Below are 13,340 nucleotides of genomic sequence, written 5' to 3'. Positions count from 1 at the left end.
AAATAAAAATTGAGTTTTTGTTTGAAAGCCCAAATAATTAAATAATTTCATTAGGTTGAGCTCAAGATACCATTTAAGACAAGATAATTCTAATATTATACCTAAAAAGATTAATATGCAGACATTTCTGTAATATAAAGTTTATAAGAACCAAAATAGATAACATAAAAGTATTAAATCTATATACGCTAACGTACGGTAAAACATAACAGGAAATTCTAGATAACAACTGTCTTTTAATCATATACATCAAGCCATACTTCTTACATCTGCTAAGACCTGTTGTTTTTAATAACTGCTCTAAAATTCTGGAATCTGAAACAAATAAAACTGTTGTTGCTTGCAATGCATCTCACATACCACAGTGGAAAAAGTTCATCTTTTGCAACCACAATCACACAATTAAAACAACAAACACTACCGCATAAAGAAAATGAAAAAAAAATAGTATACGATCAATTTTGCGGTAAAGAACCCCAAAATTATGAAATGTTTCATTTCGTGTGAACAGCACTTAGCAAAACTTTACCTGAAGCCTATGTTAAAAAAAAAAAGAAGCATGTCTACCTCTTACCTTTATGTACAGGAGTCATAGGATTTAGATTTGGAGTAGTCACACGAGATGAACTGCCTTGAGGTGAAGCATTAGAATCAATGCTTATTGTACTTTGAATCAGAGGCACACAAACCTATTAAGGTGAAAAAGGGGAAACTAGCTGTAAAATGCATAATTGCTAAATTTTTTCAAAGTCTTGGATACAGTTAAAATTTCTTTAAGACGCAGTCTAAATTCTTTCGGTATGATGAAATTTGTTTATTGGCTGTTTCCATGCATAAATGGGCTACAAACTGAAATTTTAAAAAAATTAAACTTTTTATTAAAAACGTAGTTTTCATAAATGTGTATTATCTATAAACGTCAATTCTAAATCCCAAAAAGAAAATTATACAAAGAACTACTGCCAAGTAATGTCTACCTGAATTTTACGTTATTAGTAAACTCATTTTAAGCCTTTTTGAAAACACCCTAGAAAATAGTGACTCAAACAACTTAAAGCTCATTCTAAGATCATTCCAGGACCAGTCAAGCTAGTCACTTTAATAATTATCAGTAAATTATTCCAAATAAACGTGTTGGACAACTGGGTAAGATTAGTCTACTAATACCTTATATAACAGTACAATTTTGCAAAACTCATTATAACCTCAATTACATATTACTATCAACGACCATTTTCAATTACTTCACGCTATTTCAAGTTGAAAAGCCTTAACACATTAAGAACTTGCTAAAAATGGTTCAAGTTTATTATAAACCCCGCTTTTCAAGAATTCACTCACTCACGATAGTTATTTACATAAAATATAAAACAAAGCCTACAGATCCAAGAGTAAAATGTACTACAAAAAATAAGAAAAAAAATGAGGATTAAAAAAAAGCTGGAAGAGGTAGCTCCTTTCTGACAGAACTGGGGAAAAAAAAAAATCCAGAAACTGATGGGACTAGTAGCAAAAAAAAAAAAAGGTGTAGATAAGATTAAAATTTATATCTAAATGCCAGTAAACTATAAAAATCCAAAGAATTTTGTGAAAACACTTGTAACGAATTAGAAAAAGCTATGAGGGGGTTAAATGATTTGCTACCACTATAAAGAAACAAGAAAGAATTGATTCAACTCTCTGCTCAGTGTAGTACTTCATTGATTTCTATTTTACAAATACGAATTTTAGTCTCATTTATATTCTAAAGCTACGGTAAAAAAAAAATTCTTTTCTTACAATTTTTCATAATGACTCTAGAGTATCAGAGTAAGAATAGATTTTTGAGTATCTGCTGATTTGCAGAGGTTCCATTTTGAGCAAATGAAGAAAATCTTTTGAGGGAAACGAACACAAGTTCTGGGTCCGGAAAAAGATCACTGGCATATTGTTATCAATACATAGCAAAAATAATTGTAAAAGATTCAGTTGATAAGAATTTAAGAACACAATAAAAAAACACAAAGAACTATAGTCAGCACTTGTAATGTTACCTGTTCAAAATTAGCAGGAAGATGAGGTCCAAGCCTCATCAGTAAATACCACCAGACTTCTAGTTTTGTTAATGCTAGAGATTCTGTTCTCACGTGGATGGAACTCAAAGGCTGCATTAACAACTTGAGTCTTTTTGCACTACACAGTATATCTGAAGAAAAACATAAAATAAGCACACAGTAAAAAGATTTAAGAGCTTAAGATTAAATTTTAAAAATGGGCTGTGTAATAAGTCTCCTTTTGTCATAGCAGGAAAATGGCTTGAAATGGTCAAAAAAGTCACTGGGCTGGTCTTGCATGACCCAACATTCACTTTTGACAAACTTCAGTACAGCTGAACTATTAACACTTAAGGCAACAAAAATAAAAGGTACAGGTAGTATTTATTAGACACTGTGTGCCAGAGACAATTTTGCCTGCCAAGGACACTTAGCAATGTCTAGAGACATTTTTGGTTGTCATTACCAGAGGCCTGGGACAGGATGCTATTAGCATCTAGTGGACAGAAGCTAGCGATACTGCTAAACTTCCTGCAATGCACAGGGCAGTCCCCCACAACAAATTATCCAACCAAAATTTTCAATAGTGCCAAGGCTGAAAACTGTCCCAGCTACTTAGGCATTCTCATTATCCTCATTCTACAGATGAATAAATGGAGGCACATTTTCAGTCTGTCAAAAAGCTGTCAATTTTTATCTATTAGTAATTTATTCTATGACATATCATTACTGTTGGGGCCATTAATTAGATTTTGAAAATCTGTAATACATTGAGACAGGCTTATCCTACATTAAGAGCCCTAGTGCGCAGTGGTTAAGAGCTTGGCTGCTCGAAAGGTCAGCAGTTTGAATCCACCAGCTGCTCCTTGGAAACCCTATAGGAGAATCCTTCTCTGTCCCATAGGGTCACTATGAGTGGGAATCAACTCAATAGCAATAGGTTTGTTTTTTTTAACTAAAATTAATTCATAGAAAAAAATTAAATACCATTTACCTACCTGGATTTAAAGCAAAATTATCTATTAAACTCTTCCAAGCAATAAAAGCTATTTTTTTAATCACAGGTGCTCCACTACGAAATCCCAGTTCTTCCAGCTGTAACAGAGAATTGATGAAACTCCCACTACGATGCAAGGTCTAAAAAAGGGAAAAATCAGTAAGAGGTTACTTATCTGCATGAAACAAAATGTAAGCATTATCATCATTCATTTATGCATTTATTCACTTAAAATATGCTCTTAAGGAGTGCATAATCTAATAGGGGAGACAAAAGACAAATCAGCCACAAAACAGAAGCATGTGTAAAGTCTTTAAAATAGATTATAAAAAGTTTTAGGAATTAAGTATTGAGTTCTATATGCATGTCCAGAAATCAAGATCACAAAATACATAAAGCTCCATGAAACAGATAATGCATAACACAGGTTTCTAAAACACTAGAGAAAATTGGGAAGGTAGATAAATCTCAAATTTTTATCAAGACAATACAAGAAAAAGGCATTCAAATGAAAATACATAGTATTAAAGACAAAACGAGATTTTAAACCCTGAAACAATAAAAAGTCTTTTCAAATAAACTAAAACACCCAGGAAAATTAAAAATAAGGGAAACACAGAACTTCATGAATAAAAAACAAATGTAGCAAATGATATAATATCTGTTAACAGGATGGCAAAAATGAGATAAAATTTAAAACAAACAAAAAACCTGGATGGCTTCAGAAATCCCTCCAAATATTATGTATGATCCAAACGCAAATGTCAAACAGAAAGGAAAATAAAGAGCAAAATGGTAAGTGAAAAGTAAACAATACATCACGACAAAAAAAAAAACAAAAACAAAAAAAACCAGAACATTAGCAGTCCAAAGAAGCTATAAACACATGTAATCTGAACAAATTATAAATAGTAATGAAAAATAACTGGCTTAGGTAAAAGGATATACTAAGGAAAGTTAAGACATGAAATGGTCTGACATGTAAAACTGTGGATTGCTAACCCTGGCCTTACCTTTCCAAGAAGTCTGACAAACAAAGGCCATAATTTCAACACATAAGTCTCATTTTTACTCATAAATAGCTTTTGGAGTTCTGAGATTAATTTCTGCAAACAAAAGCAAAAACATTTACCAAAAAGATTCTTGAAAAAGTAACATCCAGTATCAAAGCCTAGAAATAATTTTCAAAGATTACCTCAGAAAAATAACTTCTCCCCCAATATTAGGAAACTTTCAAGCGTATCGCAAAACTGAAAGAATTTTACAGTCTGTACCCAAATACAAACACCTAGAGTCCTACAGTCTACCATTAACGTTTTACTATACTTGTTTTATCACCTATATACCCAGCCTTCCGTCCATCAAACCAGTTTATTTTTTCTTTCTACCAATACACTTTCGGGGAATACACTTTCCCCTAAAAACTTCACCATATACATTGTTAACTGAACTTCAAATAATGTTTTAATTTCTTAAAAAAAATTAATAGCTTCCTGAAGAATAGAAATCTGAGAGAATTCTAGTTCAAATTTATAAAGGATTTTATATATGCTCTAAGAAGGAAAAAAATTTATCATGATTAAAAAAGATATTTTTATGGGTTGAATTGTATTCCCCCAAAATACGCATTGAAATTCTAACCCCCGTATCTTGTAATCATGACCGTGTTTGGATATAGGAGTCTTCTTTTGTTAAGTGAATGAGGTCATACCAAGTAGGGTGAGACTTAAACCTAATCACCTGAGTTATACAGAAAAGACACAAAGGCACACACGGGGGAAGACAGATACCAAGGAATGACAGGGAATGTTAAGGATGACTGGCAGACACCAAAAAATAGGAGAGAGGCTCACAGAGGGAATCAACATGGCTAAGAGTCCAATTTGGACTTTCAGCTTCCAAAACAGTGTGAAAATAAATTTCTGTTCTTTAAAGTCACCCACTTGTGGCATTTTTTGTTATGGCAGCACTAGGTAACTAAGGTAACAATGAAGTTATTTTAACTATTACATCCTAAATACTACCATGCAGCCTTCTGAAATAATTTTAAAAAACAAAGAAAACCCAAGGTTTTAGAACCTGCAGGGTGCCCTCATCGCCTGGATTACTGTTGTATCCTTAGTTCCCCTGCTCCCTCTACAGTCTATTTTCAACACAGCCAGAGTGATCCTTTTAAAACCCAAGTCAGAACCTATCACTCCTAGGCTCGGAACCTTCAAATATGGCTTTCCATATAACCCAGAGGGGGGAAAAATTTCTTTACAGCGGTCCTCAAGATCCTATGTGATCTGGCCCTCTGTTCCTGACCTCATCTTCTACTCCTTCCCCCGGTTCACTCCACTCCTACCACACTGCCCTCAGTGTTTCCTAAACACCAACCAGGCACACCTCTCAAGGTTCCCCCTGCCTGGAATGAGCTTTCCCCATATTATTCAAATGACTAACTCTTATACCACCTTCAAATCAATGTTCCAATGTCCTATTCTTTTTGAGGCCTTTCCTGACCAACTCACCCCTTCTTTTCCAATGGCACTCTCTATTCACACTGCTGTTACCTACAGTGCTCTGCACTTAATATACTACGCACTTTATGTCTCATTAGGAAATAAGCTAAACAAGTCCCTCATGCTCACTGCTATATTCACAGTGCTATATTCACTGCTAGAACAATGCCTGGTATATAATAGGTGCTCAATAAATATTTGTTATAAGAACAGAAGCTGGAAAACCTGAGGCACATAACTTTAGGAAATAATACAGACTAGATGTGCCCACGTACATTAAATCTGTATCTGTTTGGACTATGAAATAACACTGAATCAGTTAATGGGCTCTCTTTTCCAGAAATGCAGTCCCTTCCTATTAACCATTTAGTGGGCATGGGGTAAAACGCCTAGATTGTAGCAACACCAAATAGTTCACTTCCTTATTGTAATGTAGGAATGCTGTGCTTACAATTAATTTAAGCAATTCTGTGTTTTAATTCACAAAGCTGAACCTCCTAGATAATACCGAAATTACAGCAACAACAAACAACTGAATTCTAAGCTTAATGCAGAACCATAAGACTAAGTATCCAAAAAAACCCCACATGAATACTTACGGCAGTCATAAGCTGCTCTGTGATGGATGCTATTTCGTGTTGTTTCTGAAGCAACAGAGGCATTCCCATCTCTAGAGCAGTTGCACCCCGCAGATGTACCTTTTCTGCCGAATGAACTACTAAAGGTATGACCAGTTTTGCCCACCTCACTGACTCTTCTCCCATCTGAATTGGGGCCTGTTCAATTAACCTATAACAAAGAAATCAATTAATTAGTTTGACCTTACTTTTTAAGTTTAAATTACCAAGAAAATAAGTCACACTCAAGAAATACGCATAACATGACCCATTTGTTTTAGAATACATACACATATGTTCATGTACACACACACAGAAAGAGATAAATCTGAAAGCAGTCATCAATCTGTTAACAGGAATTATTTAAGTGGCTAAGATAAAAGAATTTTTACTTAATTTGTACATTTCTGTATTATTTCTATAAATTTTTAAAATGAGAGCACCTTTTGTCTTCAGGAAGAAAATATTAAAGTACTAATTATCATTATACAATTAAATTTAACTTTTAGGACAGGACAGAGAACCATGATACAGTGTGAGTGTAAATCAGGGCATCAGAACACGAAGAAGTTAAAGCAAATAGCTCAACAGGTAAACAAAACCTGTTAAGGAGTGAAAAAACAAGATAGGAATCGTATCGTCAAAAAGCCTGTGCTGCTAACACGTCCACAAAAGATCAGGGAAAGATAATGTAGGAAATTTTTCTGTTCTCTCACCTGCAGCTAGGCTGTTACTGTCCTCCTAGATACCTCCTACAGCATACTTACGAGTTTGTTATTGTTAAACCCTTGCAAAAGCTTTAACAGAGGTAATTCTTTAAAAACTAGAATGGTGTTATTACCATGAGAATTACCAAGACTTTACTTACAGACTTTACCAAGACTGCCTCAGTCAAAACAAAAAAAACCTAGTTAACTTAAGCACATCTCGTCTTCCTGTTAATCTTTTTTTCTTGAGACTTTTGGCCTAGAAGACATTCCCTTCTTTTAATGTCTAACTCATACATTAGTCCCAAAAGTTCACTTATGGAAGTTAATTCTAAATTTACCGAAACTATTCTTCCAATTTTCACAGCATCCTAAGGCATACCTTATGATGACATTTAATGCTTCAAAATCAACAATGGCAGAATGCATCTCTCCTTTATTCAACACTATTTCTAAGGTTTCAATTATACTGGATACCTAAAAAACAGAACCAAATGAAAACAAATAAGCCTGAATTTTTTTTTTTTTTTTTTTGGCATATAGGTAAGAAAACATATACAAAAACTATACTTACCGCTTTGCCAACCACTTCAGTGGGAAATGTCTGCTTGGATATCACCCAAAGTGCCCTAGTACGTACATTTTTGTCTGAAGTCTTAACAGTATCATTCAATTTTGAAAGCAGTTCTTGAATGTTTGATTCTGAAAAACAAGCACTTTAATTTTATTCATGAAGAATAATTTACATCCTTTAAAATCTCAAATATAAAAATAGGGGGAAAAATAACATGCTCTTCATTGTCAAAACACTAAAAATGCACACCCAGACAGAAGGATCATAGAATCACTGCGATATCAAGTTTCTTCCCAAAATACAAAATCTGGATCACATGAGAAGGGTATATTCAGAGGACACTGATAAGACTCCAAATCATCTATTTTAAAACGTGCAACTGAAATAACTTTACAGGTATTTTTGACAGTTTTGAATATACCAGAATGAACAACTCCTGCTTTAGGTTAACATTTTCTATATGGAAAAAAGAACAAGCAGTGACTTTCCCCTAAAAAATAAATGGTAACAGCTTTCTGACATCATTATTACTTATCCGGATTTCCCCTCTCTAAAAATCACCTCCTAGATTCCCTTTGCAACGCCAACTACTAACTAAGTAACAGACTGCTTAAAAACATGGAAAGCTCCAGTTCCCGTACTTTCGTTACTATTAGTTCCAAACTATCCCACATTCACCACTATGTAAAAGAACTTTTCAATTCAGCATGTTCCTTACTCCATTCATCTTGATAAAATTAAAAGTAAATGACAGTCTAAATTATTATTAACGTCCAAAGCAAGAGACGTGTTTTTAAAAAGGAGCAGGTTCAGTTTTTATAGCAATCAAGTTTAAATAACTTTAATTAAGAGTGAATGATAACAAAGTTAGAGCTATGTCTAGGAAAAAGAAATCTTCCAACAATGATAATCTAAACATTTCTCAAATCTTAAACTATAAATTATGAAACCAATCCAGCAGTAACAGCACTTTTAACAGTATCAAATGATTTATACTTATAAACTCTAAAAATATTACCAGTCATAATAAATTTAACTACCTGATAATCCTGAGGAAATTTTGGGATTATATAAGCACAACCCCAAGGCCTGGAGAGCAGCACTACTTAGCTCTGAGTTTTGACTGGAAATGTGAGTCTACAAAAACAAAAGCATATTTGTTTATATAGTTTATTACAGACAAACAAGTACAATTGGAAATTGATTTTTAGAGGCAAAACCTGAATTAAAAAAAAAAGTAAAATCATTACATTTTTAATCCAATCAATCACAAACCTTTGAGAGTAGGTAAAAAAAAATTAGTAATAAAGAGCTTCGAAAAGAAAGGAAAGGAAAGAAAGGAACAGGGAAACTACATAGAAGTCAACTGAATAAAGAACATTTTCTTTAAAAGATAAAAACACATCTCTAGCCATCTGAAATCAAAGAGAAAGAAGTAAACAAATGGAAGACGGTAAAGGTAAGGAATAAAAAAAAATAGGAGCAAGGCCCTTCCACAAAAAGTAAATAAAAAACTCAAAAGGCAAAAGCTGACATCCTAGCTTTAAATGGAGTGACACCTCTTCCTCCAGACTGGGATAGGGAAAGGGTTTGGAATCTAACATTTACCGAGTGTTAGCAGCTTTAAACATTATCTCAAGTAATATTTTAAAACAATATCCATTTTGTAGATTAGAGAATTTGAATCCCTGTCCATCTGGAATCCAAAACCCAATCCACACTGATGTATATAAAAGCTGTAAGTGTTCAAACCCATCAAAGGTAGTCTCACTATATCCCCCACTCCCGTGCTGACTTGTAACCCTGTGCCTTTCCTCTTACCACTTCCTATCTCAAAGTGTTTTATCTTCAAAATCCTCCATTTCTCTGAATTACATAACCAAGAAGTACTTGGCTATTTGTTATTCTTAAGAAGAACATCAAATGTTAATAATCAAATATCTCAACAGACACTTCACTGGAGCACCCCTTTTATAATGCGTTTTTGGGATATAAAGGATATTAAAGCAACCAGCTCAGATAACCAGAATGAAGCTGAATATTTTGAGAGCTACTATCTCCTGGATAACAGGTAGCACACGTCTGTGATCAACTTTTATTAAACATGTATTGCCTGAAAGTGTTCCTTTAATAGTGGTATGTCTTATCTTCAAGAATATTGTGTGTGTTCCTAAACACAATACTGGAGCCCTGGTGGTGCAGCAGTTAAGAGATTGGCTGCTAACCAAAAGGTCAGCAGTTCGAATCCACTAGCTGCTCCTTGGAAATTCTATGGGGCAGTTCTACTCTGTCCTGTAGGATCGCTATGAATCAAAACTGACTCCATGGCAACAGGTTTCAGATATACTAGCAGGATTCTAAACAATAACATAGAAACGTGTTATTTTCACGTAGGAGCCCTGGTGGCACAGTGGTTAAGAGTTCCACTGCTACCTAAAGGTTAGCAGTTCGAATCCACCCGCAGCCGCTCCTTGGAAACCCTATGGGGGAGTTCTACTCTGTCCTGTAGGGTCATTGAGTCAGAATTGACTCTACGGCAACGGGTTTGGCCTCTATTCTGAAGGAGTTCAATCATCCTTTCATTGCTTAATAATTCACAAAGCTTCTGTTGATTTTCTATCATCAATCTTTCATATGCTTCCAAATTACTCATCAGGAAATCTAGTTACAAACCCTATTTATAATCATACAGCAACTTCACTCAAAATGCATGCCATTAAGTTTCTATATGCTCTCAAATACAAATGTAAAAGATGCTGGAATCTGAAGTGTAATCATTTAGTGTCTAACTACCATACAATAAAGTTCCCACTTACATGAACAAAAAAAGTTGATGATTCTGATAGGAATAAACCAAAAACCAAACCCGCTGCTGTCGAGTCGATTCCAACTCATAGTGACCCTGATAGGAATATTTAAGGGTGAAAGTAGCATCGCAAATGCCTCAGAAGTTAGCCTAAAATCATGCTGAAACATACAATGAATATTTTGGTGGAATACTTCTGTTTAAAAGCACAAAGTTTCATAAAAATAAGAACTCAAAGACCTCAGAGATTTAGTTCAACCTCTTTATTTTAAAAATAGAGAAATTTAAAAGTGGTGCTAGGGAAGGTCACAAAGAGTAGTCAAGTGAGGACAAGAACACAGGTCCTCAGTTTGCTGGTAAACTTACACCAACCAAAAAAAGATAACCATAACGGTTTTTTAACTAAGCAAGAGTCGCAAAAATTGAGGGTGAGTGAAGATAAAAAAATGTTTAACCTAGAGTAGACCAAAGTAGATTAAAATTTTAGAATTACATATTTAAAAGTATATTCCTACAAGAGGAAAGACAACAGATTAATCTTGACCACTGTGCTTTCAAGTCAAGAGCACTGGCTGTGAATTCAAACGGCTATGGGGAACCTTAGGTAAGTTAAACCAATTACTTCATCTGCAAAGTAGGGATTAAAGAGTAACCTCACAGAAGTATGAAGAATTAAGTAAGAGAATGCATGTAAGGTAGGTAATTAAGAGCATTTAATATCATAAATCGTACTATAATAATCCAGTCAATATTACTGATGCTATTTTATTCTAGATTCAAAGTTTTTATGAAGTCAGGTGATTAAAAAAAACAAACAAACCCAAAAGTGAGCAACTATTTAATAACAGAAACACATACCTTAAAAACTTTGTATAACTGAGGAAGGTTTTTCTCAACTTCCATAATAATTTCTTTTCCTTCTTCTCCAGTTATACGACTTAAAAGCAGAAAAAAAATAAGTTTATGCAAATGAAACAAAATGTATTATAATCACTCCTTAAAATACCTGTATTTTAATTCTTGCAAATTAACTATCCATTAACTAAGATACTTAGTTATACAGAATAATGTAACATACATCTGAAATAAATGCAAAAAACAAAAAAAAAACCTCTCTGAATAACTTTTTCTATCCACACTGAGCATAATAAGTTTTGACAGTTTCACCGTGTGAAGACTGAACAGGGATACCTATTGCTAATTACAAATTTACTAAACCTTATCGTGTTGTACCACTTGTTAACCCTTTCCTAGCACTTTCTAAATAACTAGGTAACTCCGAAGAATACGATTTGCAGGAAAAAAAATACTTCGAAGCATTTTTCAATTAGGATAAAAACTAGGTTATTGCTCTCCATTAAAAAGGCTGTTTCTCGTGGCCACATTTTCCAAATACATGGGCGGCTTACACAGAAAACCATGCCCACTTCAAACTAAACTTAAAAAATCCCTCTCTTGCAGGACATGCGTGCCGTCTCCCTCGTTCCAAACACACCTTAAGCACTGCAGCAGCACTCGGGGATGTCACTTTGCATGCACCCTCCCCCCACCCCACCCACGACCCCACAGCTACTAGACTTCTAGAATAGTCCTCACAGCTACCAGACTTCTAGAACACACAAACGCATTCTGCGCCACCACCACCCCGCCCCAAACAAGCACATCAGACGGCCTCACCTGGCCAGAGTCAGGTAAGCGTCGGTCTGCTCTGCATTGGAGGCGGACGCATCTTCCAAAGTCTCCAACAGCGGCGCGAGGGGGCTGTGACCCGAGGCCGTCATGTCGGCCAACCTGAGACACGGACCGGAAGAGGAGAAAAACCAGTGACCGATGGAACAGCCCCGCGGCGGCCCAGCACGAGTCTAGCCCCCAGACCTGCGTGCTTGCCCCCGACCTCGCAGCACAGCCGCGTCCACCACTCCCCCGCCCCCCGGTTCCTGACGCAGAAACCGAAGACCCTAACCTCCTTCTTCGCCCCGGAACACGCATCCGGGCCCACAGAGCGCTCTGGGCCGCTCCCGCCACCACTTTCCCGGGTAGCTTTCAACAGGGGGAGGAGACCAGCGGGGGGCGGGAGATGCACCGGGAACCAAGCGTCTTGCCGCGAGGGGGCGGAGGCTGCGCCAGACTGAGGACTCCCCGCGGCCTAGCATCGCGATCGCAATATTTATCCCCACGTACAAGGATCAGGACTGCGTTCTCTCTGCCGCTACCCCGCGGCACCCGGACGCGGCCAGACCTCCACTTTTCCTGCTCCGGCTGTTTACTCACGCGTGCGGCCCACTCCCTCCAAAACCAAGATGGCGGCGGGGGCGGGCCCAGGAGCGCGCGGGAGTAGGGCAGGCCTGCCGGGAAAGGCTAGAGCCAATCTAACAGGCTGCGGCGCACCGGAGTCATCGATCACCTCCCTTCCCCGCTCAGCTGCCCGCCCCGCCCCCAAGTCGCCAAGACCCTGGAGCGGTCCCCCAGGTGATGGGTGTTTTGCCCCACATTTTCCCAGGGAGGTACTTGAAACGGAACAAAGCCAATGAATCGCCCAAGTTCACTAGACTATAGTGGGCCTTCAGACTAAGTTCAGTGCTCTTTCAAGCATTAGCAACAAATCATTTAGCAAAAGGATATTACATACTTTTACGTTTAAGAGTTCCTGGGTGGCGCAAACAGTTAAACTCTACTACTTGCTGAAAGGCAGTTCCAACCTACCCCCAGAGGCTCCTGGGAAGACAGACCTGGCTATCTGCTTCCGAAAGGTCACAGCCTTGAAAACCCTATGGATCAGTTAGTTCAACTCCGCACACGTGGGGTGGCTAGGCGTATTGTCAATTCCATGGCAAGTAACAATAACATGTTTAAGACTGAGGGCTGCACCTCAAGCAGGTCTAGATTCTATGCCTCAATTTCCTCCTCTGTAAAATGGGGATTCCCGTGGAGTTGAATCCATTCATAATCGTAGTCAATTTCAGACTCATAGGGGCCCTAAAGTTTTCGGTGTAGCCTGATAACACGTTCTTTAACCTTCAGAGGGGAATTTGCTCCGGATTTTCAGGCCATTTGGAAGTCAATACAGATAGTTAAAAAGGAAAAGAAATTATTAGATAATGA

General features: G+C 36.8%; 1 protein-coding gene across 7 annotated transcripts in view; it reads right to left on the bottom strand.

Annotated features, from left to right (window-relative positions):
* RIF1 (replication timing regulatory factor 1) overlaps positions 1 to 12,536 on the bottom strand; it is a 54,313-nt gene extending 41,777 nt beyond the window's left edge. For 5 of the 7 annotated variants that reach the window (XM_023730389.1, XM_023730392.1, XM_023730394.1 and 2 more), the window contains exons 1-11: positions 12,202 to 12,303; positions 11,916 to 12,029; positions 11,097 to 11,175; positions 8,473 to 8,569; positions 7,433 to 7,560; positions 7,241 to 7,335; positions 6,134 to 6,323; positions 4,044 to 4,136; positions 3,032 to 3,170; positions 2,034 to 2,185; positions 575 to 689 (exon numbers count right to left, since the gene is read on the bottom strand). In XM_023730389.1, the coding sequence (XP_023586157.1) occupies positions 575 to 689; positions 2,034 to 2,185; positions 3,032 to 3,170; positions 4,044 to 4,136; positions 6,134 to 6,323; positions 7,241 to 7,335; positions 7,433 to 7,560; positions 8,473 to 8,569; positions 11,097 to 11,175; positions 11,916 to 12,029; positions 12,202 to 12,227 (1,228 nt within the window). In that variant the 5' untranslated portion in view covers positions 12,228 to 12,303. Of the gene's footprint in view, positions 1 to 574; positions 690 to 2,033; positions 2,186 to 3,031; positions 3,171 to 4,043; positions 4,137 to 6,133; positions 6,324 to 7,240; positions 7,336 to 7,432; positions 7,561 to 8,472; positions 8,570 to 11,096; positions 11,176 to 11,915; positions 12,030 to 12,201; positions 12,304 to 12,419 lie in introns of those variants that run through there. The other 2 variants (XM_023730391.1, XM_023730393.1) reach the window with 2 other exon arrangements.
* Positions 12,537 to 13,340: the final 804 nt, after the last annotated feature.

This window comes from Trichechus manatus, unplaced genomic scaffold (genome assembly GCF_000243295.1).
Source record: "Trichechus manatus latirostris isolate Lorelei unplaced genomic scaffold, TriManLat1.0 scaffold00036, whole genome shotgun sequence".
Taxonomy (NCBI): Eukaryota; Metazoa; Chordata; class Mammalia; order Sirenia; family Trichechidae; genus Trichechus; species Trichechus manatus.
Note: the sequence above shows the minus strand (reverse complement) of the source record. Positions and strands in the feature narration are given on the sequence as shown.